The 9180-nt window shown below is 40.4% G+C and overlaps 1 protein-coding gene across 1 annotated transcript in view; it reads left to right on the forward strand.

Moving 5' to 3' along the window:
* Window positions 1–3070: 3070 nt before the first annotated feature.
* ppp2cab (protein phosphatase 2 catalytic subunit alpha b) overlaps window positions 3071–9180 on the forward strand; it is a 10958-nt gene continuing 4848 nt past the window's right edge. The window contains exons 1-2 of the mRNA XM_030360247.1: window positions 3071–3439; window positions 8318–8527. Of these exons, the coding sequence (XP_030216107.1) occupies window positions 3338–3439; window positions 8318–8527 (312 nt within the window). The 5' untranslated portion in view covers window positions 3071–3337. The remainder of the gene's footprint in view (window positions 3440–8317; window positions 8528–9180) is intronic.

Raw genomic sequence — 9180 nt, forward strand, 5'->3', positions numbered from 1 at the left:
GTGAAGTGATGCAAAAGGTGAACTTCAATGTCATATGATGTGCATTAAAATATTTCAGCTTTCAAAAACAAAGTTAACTATGAGCAGGAAACGGTATTCAGTAGTGTAAGAGATGGCATGAGCAATATTATTAAAATACACATCCACATTCTCCATGTACTTATAATATTATAACACATCACAGGACTCACTTTGTGGTGGGTGATCAAAATAAATAAATGCTATAACAAAAATGCAAAATGTAGGTTTCCTATTAGTATGCCAGTCCTTGCATATAGCAGCTCCAAGATGTGCATGGTATTCCCTTAATTAAGGGCAGAAATAAATTAAAACACTGCTAGTACTGGGCATGCCCTAATCCGCCTGATATTAAACATGAAATTATGCATTGGCTGAATTACTTTGTATCTGCAGTATTGTAGAGACTATTCTGTTATATGTTAATTTGTTGTAGAGTTGGTTAGTTAGATCTTGTTGAAAAGATAGAATTATTAATATATACTTTTCTTTTCCATGCAATTAAGTACAATCTAGTAAAATTGAGAGGGTGTACAAAGCCTTCTTCCTTCTTCCTAGTGCCCTCATCTGTGTTACTAATAACTGCCTACACCCCACCTTCAAAGTGACCAACCTTTGGCCAACAAAGCCAATAGAATCATACGTATTATTCAGTTATTTTTTTCTATTTACCAGCAACATTCAGCCCTTTTCCCTGAGTAAAAATATAAAATAGGAAGTCAATATTTGTAAAAAATGTAGAGAAAAGATTATTCATTATCATAACATTGTTGTTATTCTTGATTGATGGGCAATGATATAATCATTTATGAATGGAAGAACCTCTATGTATTGTTCTATTGTGGCAATAATAAAATAATAAAATGAAATAACAGATTCATAAAAATATTGGGCACAGTAGGTCAGGAATACAGACATTAACTAATACAGATAGTTCAATTTACACCACATTAAGCTCACATGTCTCATTTGGCTTACAAAGCATCGACTTGAATGGAACTTAATCAATCCAAAATTAAAAAATCATGGTCATAATATTTCAGCCTAAATCTTCAAATATGGTGGTGGGGATAAAGTGGGGGGATAATTTAAACCCTAAGATAAATGTATAAAACCATGGGGGTGGATATTTGAGATGAAACTGTAAATTAAGTGAATTTGTAATTTCATTAAATTGACAGCAGATGGTGCCCTGTGGTATGAATCTTGTTCAAATCGTAAAAAGGTAAACACACTGTCGTCATGGTGATCTGACTCTTACGAGGTGGAGAGGCATTTGACCTTCTAGTTTGCCTTTTTTACTCTATTCAGGCTTGTTTGTGTGTCTGTCCGTCTGTCTGTCTTTCTGTCTGTCTGTCTGTCTGTCTGTCTGTCTGTCTGTCTGTCTGTCTGTCTGTCTGTCTGTCTGTCTTTCTTTCCGTGCGACCACCCAGTGTTTACTCAAGGTTATTGGATGGGTGGAGGGAGGGGTTGGAGGGGTCTCATGAATCGACAATGTGCCTCTGATGTAATGGTATGTAAGCCTGGTAAACAAAAACTATGTGTGAATCAAGACGCCGTTTTGTTTTTCATAGCATGTGGGTGAGTACAATGTCCCCATTCCTGCCAACATCCCTGTGACCTCACCAAAGCACAGAGCAGCAGTCACACTACCCAGCTACTTTTATCTCTGTCCGTGTGGACATACCAACAACAATGGCAGACCTCTGATACCGGTAGTTACATGGAAGTTTGGCTATTTTTTCCTCAATTGCTTGCGACCAATCTCAAATATGTGCTCTCTCCATCTGTCCATTGCGGATTAACATGGGGCTCTCATGTGATACCTCTCTGGCCCTGCAGGAGAATGTCATAGGCCTCTGCGACGGCCCGTTGAGACAGACAAGGTCAAAATAGATTCCGTTAATTGGAGGGTGGGTGAAAAGGGACTGATTCGAAGCTAACTCAAACCCTAAATGAGCGCTCACTAAAGCCCTAATGAAGCGCTGAGCCACAGGGGGACGCCACTTGCTCTGCCCTGCTGCTAGCAGATTTGAGTGCCTGACATGGCCCAGGGCATTGTTCTTCAAGGTCTTGATGTAACTTATTACATCATACCAAATATACTTCTCAATGATAAAAATACTGCTTATATTTGTCCGATGATAGGGAATGCTTATTTTATTCACGCACACGTGAATCCTTTATCGAATCCATTGTTTCATATTACAGTTAAGAGCGAAGATAAGGCTTTAATATTCAACATATATGTCGAACTAGATGGTAGATATCAACAGTCCAGAATCTATGCCTTTAATCAAACATATATGGGCGATATCAGTATCAGTATTCAGCATTCAAATAATAATAAAATGCGAATATTTTGATGTGATGTGATCACAATGAGGAAATGTGAAGTAGCACACACACACAAACACATTTTCTTTACTCTGTGGCATTAGCAGCAATGTCATTTTTATTGCTCTAAAGTTACAGCCAGTCACAATGATTTACCAATTGGTGCACACAACTCTTTTCTTGTAGAAAAGAGTCCACAGGACCCAGAACTTACGTTAAGGGTTGCCCTGACCACACACTATTGCCTACAGCTTTACTTAATATAAAATATTGAAGAACTTGTCAATATTGTGATTATATATTGTAAAAATGGAGACTTCGATGACTATTGTCAGTGCCTCCGGTATAATGAAATGTCTGTTCAAGCGTCTTTGAGTACTTAGAAAAGCGCTATAAAAAACTGATCAATTATTATTATTATTATTCAGAAAAATACATGTATCTGGACTTAAAGCTCTGTGGATACCTGTCTGTATTTATTATCATGAATCCTTGATACCACCAGTCCATTAATTAGGCATATATTTCTTTATCTCATTCACATTTTGTTTGATCATGAGTGATTAGTGGCTCTAAATAAACATCGTTCGTTGAAAACGAAATGGAATTCTCTGCTGTGATTGTTGTCATTTTCTTCAGCTATTCATGAACGAGCCAATTAGACGTCACAGAGCCACCCAGGGAACCAATCACAGCCCAGCAGCCCTCCTAGCCGGTGTTATTTTGCGTCTGATGGATGGCATGCGGGCGGGTCAATCGGATGACGTCTGTTCTTTTGGTGTAGTCCGCGGCCCCTCCAGCAAGTTTTTATCACCCCCTAATCCTATCTGCCCACTCGGTGTTCTGGGAAATAGAAGAGCACCAGTTTGGATCCCGGTCGATGCGTTTAGTGCGTTTCGGATACCGAAACCCCGTGTTGTTGAACCGCTGTCTTTAGGAGAAAGCGGGCCGCTGATCAGACCGAAGACTGAACACCACAGAAATGGACGAAAAGGCGTTCACGAAAGAGATCGATGTCTGGATCGAGCAGCTCAACGACTGCAAGCAGTTGTCGGAGAACCAAGTGAAAACACTTTGCGAGAAGGTGAGGAAATATGAACGATGTTACATGAAAGTTTCAATGCATTATTTTCTTCTCGCCGCGCCACCTTCCAGATCTTCTTAAAATGGCGTCCAGAGTGTACATGTCTCTGGACTGTCCATAGTTTACATGTCTCTGGACTGTCCATAGTTAACATGTCTCGGGACTGTCCATAGTTTACATGTCTCCGGACTGTCCATAGTGTCCATGAGTCTGGACTGTCCATAGTGCACATGTATCTGGACTGTCCGTAGTGTCCATGTCTCTTGGCTGTCCCTAGTGTACATGTCTCTGGAGTGTCCATAGTGTACATGTCTCTCGAGTGTCCATGTCCCTGGACTGCCCATAATGTACTGTCTCTCTGGACTGTCCGTGTCCATACTGTACCTGGACTGTCCATAATGTACATGTCGCTGGACTGTCCATAGTGTACATGGTTCTGGACTTTCCATAGTGTACATGTCTCTGGACTGTCCATAGTGTCCATGTTCTGGACTGTCAATAGGCTACATGTCTCTGGACTGTAGCTTACATGTCTCTGGACTGTCTAAAGTGTCCATGTCTCTGGACTGTCCATAGGGTATATATCTCTGGACTGTCCATAGCTTACATGTCTCTGGACTGTCCCTAGTGTCCATGTCGTTTGACTGTCTGTAGTCTCCATGTCTCTGGACTGTCCCTAGTGTTGTTCATATCCTTGGCTGCCATCCATGCTATGAAACACACTCTTAGCGTTTATCTCCTCTTTTGTGTCATCGGGGATTCATAATGTCCTATATTTGACTGCTATGATCTCGGATCTAATACACATGCAGGGCTGATGATGCATGGCAGGTAAATGAGGAAGTCAAGGCACACAACAATTTACTGCCCTGCTCATAAACACTGGTATGTTGAGAGCAGCCTCTCCAGTTACAGCTCCAAATATCTGATGCTGAGTTGTATTGTTTAATGCAGAATAATATCGTATAACGTTTGTAACACTACGTTCGGTACTAGATAGTTCCAGAAGCATCATAGGCCTTGTTCAACAGGTCAAAGGTAATGCAAATGAAGTGGTTAGGCTTGCCGTTATCAACATCATCCTCATCCTCTTCGTCTACTTCATCATATTCGATATAGATGTAGGCCTACTTGATGTTGACACATTTTCTTTTTAGTTGATAATTCTGTAAAAATATTACTGAATACTGTATTGCATAACCCAGCTTCCATCTCTAGCATGAATAGTATCCAGTATGTCTGATTCTCAGAAAATCGAAAGAAATCATGCCAGTGTTCAAATGACACTATGTTCATTGAATTTAAAAACGATTTAATTTAGATCGAACTGTTTTTAGATGATGTCCATTCGTCCTGTGTTCGTTGAGGTGGTTGTTACTTGAAAGAGTTACAAGTCATTTAAAGTGCAGTGTTCAGGGAATGTTTACTTTTTCTGGTCTGATCCGCCTGACCCCAATCTTCCCTTAGATCCCTCTCCATCTCTCTGTTTCGCACTGTGTTAACCTGTTCAACTTTAAATCTGAATGGGTTTCTAAAAAACATGATACTTAATGATATTGCATTGCATGTTGGAGTTGGCTTTAAATCGTCTTGCAGTAAATGTGAAAAAAACATATAGTGAGTTTAAAACTTTAAATCCTCATAGACGGCAAACATGATACTGCAGCATATCTAAATCCACTAGTATTTACCCCTGTGCCCACCTAGTAATCCATCTAATCCCTTCTGAATGTATGTGAGAATGTTGAAGCTGTTTGAGGCTGCATAAAGGATAATATGAATATTCTAAAGAACTCTGCAATATGAAGTTGGCAAGCGAGGCATCATTTTTAACACCCCCTCGAGCCTGATTCCGACAGACCCAATGGTCATCTGATGTGTAAGTGTGTTTTTTAGAGAAGGCTAGTTTAGCAGGTAGCAGGGGACTCAGCCAGTGCTGTCGGATAGAGCCATGGGGAGACGTGTCTGTTTTTAGATCTACGGGGGTGTGATGGAAGAATTCGATATGCTGTGTAAAAAGCCACCGTGCCAATCGGTGCATTCAACGCGTCCTCGTGAAGTGATGCTGTCCCTCCACCTAAGGGAAGTTTAGCCACATTTTTACTAATTGCTTGACTTAATAAGATGCAGGATTTCTACATGGTGCCTGAAAGCGATCGCTATACCAAGAGTTCACGTCTCGGCTCCTTTTTGAGTATTGCTTGTGATTTAAGTTGCCAGGATTGAACTTGGGTCTTAGATCTTTTTATGTTCTCTTTTTAACAAACAAACATGCATCTACTTTATAAAACTTATAAAAAATTAAATATTTATTGATTTATTATGTATAGTTAGTAAGTCTTAGTCCAAGGCCTTTAGCTTTATCTATGATGTCATGGCCATGAGGGTGGGTGTGTTATGAGGGTGGGTGTGTTATGTTGTTGTCATCGTCTACTGTTACAACGCGATGCAGTCATACATTTGTTTGTTTTAGTTATTTTAATCAATCGTATTATATTTTGAAAATCCAAAACCAGTATGCTACTTTCTTGTTAACAATTTTACACTAACCAGCCACCACTGTCCACAGAAAAGTTGGGTAATTTAGACTAATTTCCATGGGGTCTTATGATATAATATTGTATCACACTATATATTCACACGCTATTTTTAAAGGTTATCCACAAATAGCAGATTCCCACTTTAAGAACAATTGGGCTGTAACACAATTTTTGATAACCTGAAACAATCAAAACACAAACGTTATGCATAAGTAAGCGGGTGTCTGTTAAGACGTCACTGTTTAAACAAAAGTGAAAGTGTGAAATGCAGGAGTCATCATTTGAAGCATCTTTGACCATGTAAAGTGAATTGAATGGGGACAGACCTACCTCACTTTACTGGGCAGTGAGTGAATAAGTATTTTTTCCCGCTACTGCTAGTCAGTGGTGGTCCCACATCTTATGTCATACATCAAGTCATCCTTTTCTTTATTCTGCTGCTGCTGGTCCTGTACAGCCCAACTGAAATTTGACTCTTAGGTTGCGAGCAATGATTGGTTGATTATTGTTCCTGGTAGGAAACTGAGACTTTCATTGGATTATCACGATCTCCCATGAACGGTCTCTCTAGGTTATCCCGGAAGTCATTCCCTGTGGTGATTTTAAATTGTAAAACGATGTTTCCAGGATGACTGGCTGTATCATTGTAAATGACCTCGTATGTGAGTTGCTGATTAACTCAAAATCAAGGAAACTGCAATGTCCTCTGTCATAAAGAATAGTTTAGGTTAGTCACTTGTCATATACCAGCAACATACTGCAATATGCATGAGCAATGCTGTCATGGGTGTGGATTTGTGTTAGTGTTTTAACATTAACCCAGCCCATGAGTCAGGAGTCAGGGTTCGGTTTGAGCCATAGACTGGCAATGTCAGGTTCTGTGGCTCCTTCCAGTGAAGGGAAATAAATGGCATTCCTTGAATTTTGTTTTGCCACAGTTTCTATTCATGTTTCAGGTATATGGACCACAGTCTGGCACTGGGTAATTCAATTCTGTGCCAAAGGCTGTTTATTGATAGGCTATTGTACTACATACCAATCAGTGTGGCCAATGATTGGTCAGCGCCACTTATCTCGATATTTCCTGAATCCAGAAAGTTTGTTTAGTATGTTATATTTTTTAAATTTCCATCAAAAAGGCCGGAGAAAAAAAAACTGCTGAGCAATTTCATGACGGCCCAAATCTCTGATATTCTCTTCAGTTTAGTGACCTAGTGACATCAGAGATAAAAGTCATGGGCAGTCTGTCTGCCTGCCTCTGTACTTAAAAGGCCTATTGCCGCATGGGGGCATCGGCATGTGTATTGTGTTGTTTTTGTGTTTTAAATAGGTCAGCAGCCCTGAGTGGTGTTTTTAGTTCTCTCGTTGGAATGCATTCTGGACACAGACTATTCTTTGTCTCTCTCTCTCTGTCTCTGTCTCTGTCTCTGTCTCTGTCTCTCTCTCTCTCTCTGAGTCTGTCTATTTCACTGAGTTGCTTTGTCCGTCTGTCTATGTCTCTCTCTGTCTATCTCTCTCTGTTTGTACTGACTGTCCCATCCTAGCCTTCACTCTCCATCATTGTCACTTGTTTCTACAAGTTAAAATGGTATGCAAATATTGTAGACGGGAATTTTATTAAAATGTAATTACGGATTTACGATACTGTCATCTGTGTGTATGTTTGTGTTTTTTTTATTTATTTTACCTGGTGGAAGGAAGTTCCCCCTTATCAAGGCGTTAACTAACTTACCCTGTGAGTTATGCCTTACCAGTTGTTGCTTCAATCGACTATTGTGGCTGGCCTTATAACGAATATGATGTAACCACCCAGCTGGTCTGGCGCGGAATGACTGATAATATTGTTGCTACAAGTAAGGGTAATTTAAGCTTGGCATTTGGTCAAACATCCTCGACCACACGTCCATATAGAAATGGAAACTATCAGCTTCAGTAAATATATGCTCCGTCCTCACTAAATTAAACGTTGAGATAAGGTTTAACATTAATGAATAAAATAAGCTTCATACTGCCTCTCGTACAGTCCCTTAAGTTTGGAAAGCGTAAATGGTTTTGTCAGAAAATTCACCTTTTGTTCAATGATGTTTACTCACCAGATGTTTTTTGGACATAGTTATAATTATCTGTATGTATACCTAGTTCAGTATATTGTATTCACATAGTATTTTCTAAACAAATCGACTGCTTGTATTATCTTTCCTTTGTCTTAATCGTGATTAAAACCAAATTTGGTGATAAATAAACCCTGCGTATAGATATCAGGCGATGGATTCTTCTCCCTTATCCCCGAACTCCAGCCACGCCCCACCCTCAACATGCCTCTTCCTCTGGTCTGCAGGCTAAGGAGATCCTGACCAAGGAGTCCAACGTCCAGGAGGTGCGATGTCCCGTGACGGTGTGCGGGGACGTCCACGGCCAGTTCCACGACCTGATGGAGCTCTTCAAGATCGGGGGCAAATCCCCCGACACAAACTACCTGTTCATGGGGGACTACGTAGACCGTGGATACTACTCTGTAGAGACCGTCTCTTTACTGGTTGCACTTAAAGTGAGTAGTGGGGGTTGTGTGTGTCATTGACGTCATGCAAAAACATTGTCATCCCATCTTTGGCCTGTTTCTGTAATAACCAGTCATTTTGTAAGTGCTCCTATTCATCCTGAATAGCCATTTCAAAATCATTCCCTTTGTGACATCATAATGTGGGATTGCCGACCAGCTCAAAGGAACGGACGGACGGACTGACGGCATCAGCTGGTCGAGATGAGCTCTGTGTCGTACATCGGAGTGGAAACTTGTTATGTCACAAACATAATGTATTGGTTCTAATGGCCCCTCAACATTGCGAGGACACCTGGTGGTAACGTAGTGTCCCTTTTACTCTGTAAGGAAACACTCTGGCCTCCACCGACTACATATTGTCTTCATGGTCGGCTCAATGTAGACCAAATACACACAGTTCACACATACCAAAGTCATGTGTAACAGACACTCCCACTTCCAGTGATACAGAAAATACTACCTCATAAAGTTTATTTAATACATGCCGCTTGCTACAAGCAGCATAAATCCCATACATACAATTGTACCGTATACCTTGTATATTGTATCTTTAAAATATTGTCTCAGTCGAGTTACATTAAGCCCTCCTTGTAGTTCCTAAAGGGAGCGTGCTTCCCTGTGTAAAGGAGTACAAAGCAACA

Source organism: Gadus morhua, chromosome 7 (genome assembly GCF_902167405.1).
Source record: "Gadus morhua chromosome 7, gadMor3.0, whole genome shotgun sequence".
Classification (NCBI taxonomy): domain Eukaryota; kingdom Metazoa; phylum Chordata; class Actinopteri; order Gadiformes; family Gadidae; genus Gadus; species Gadus morhua.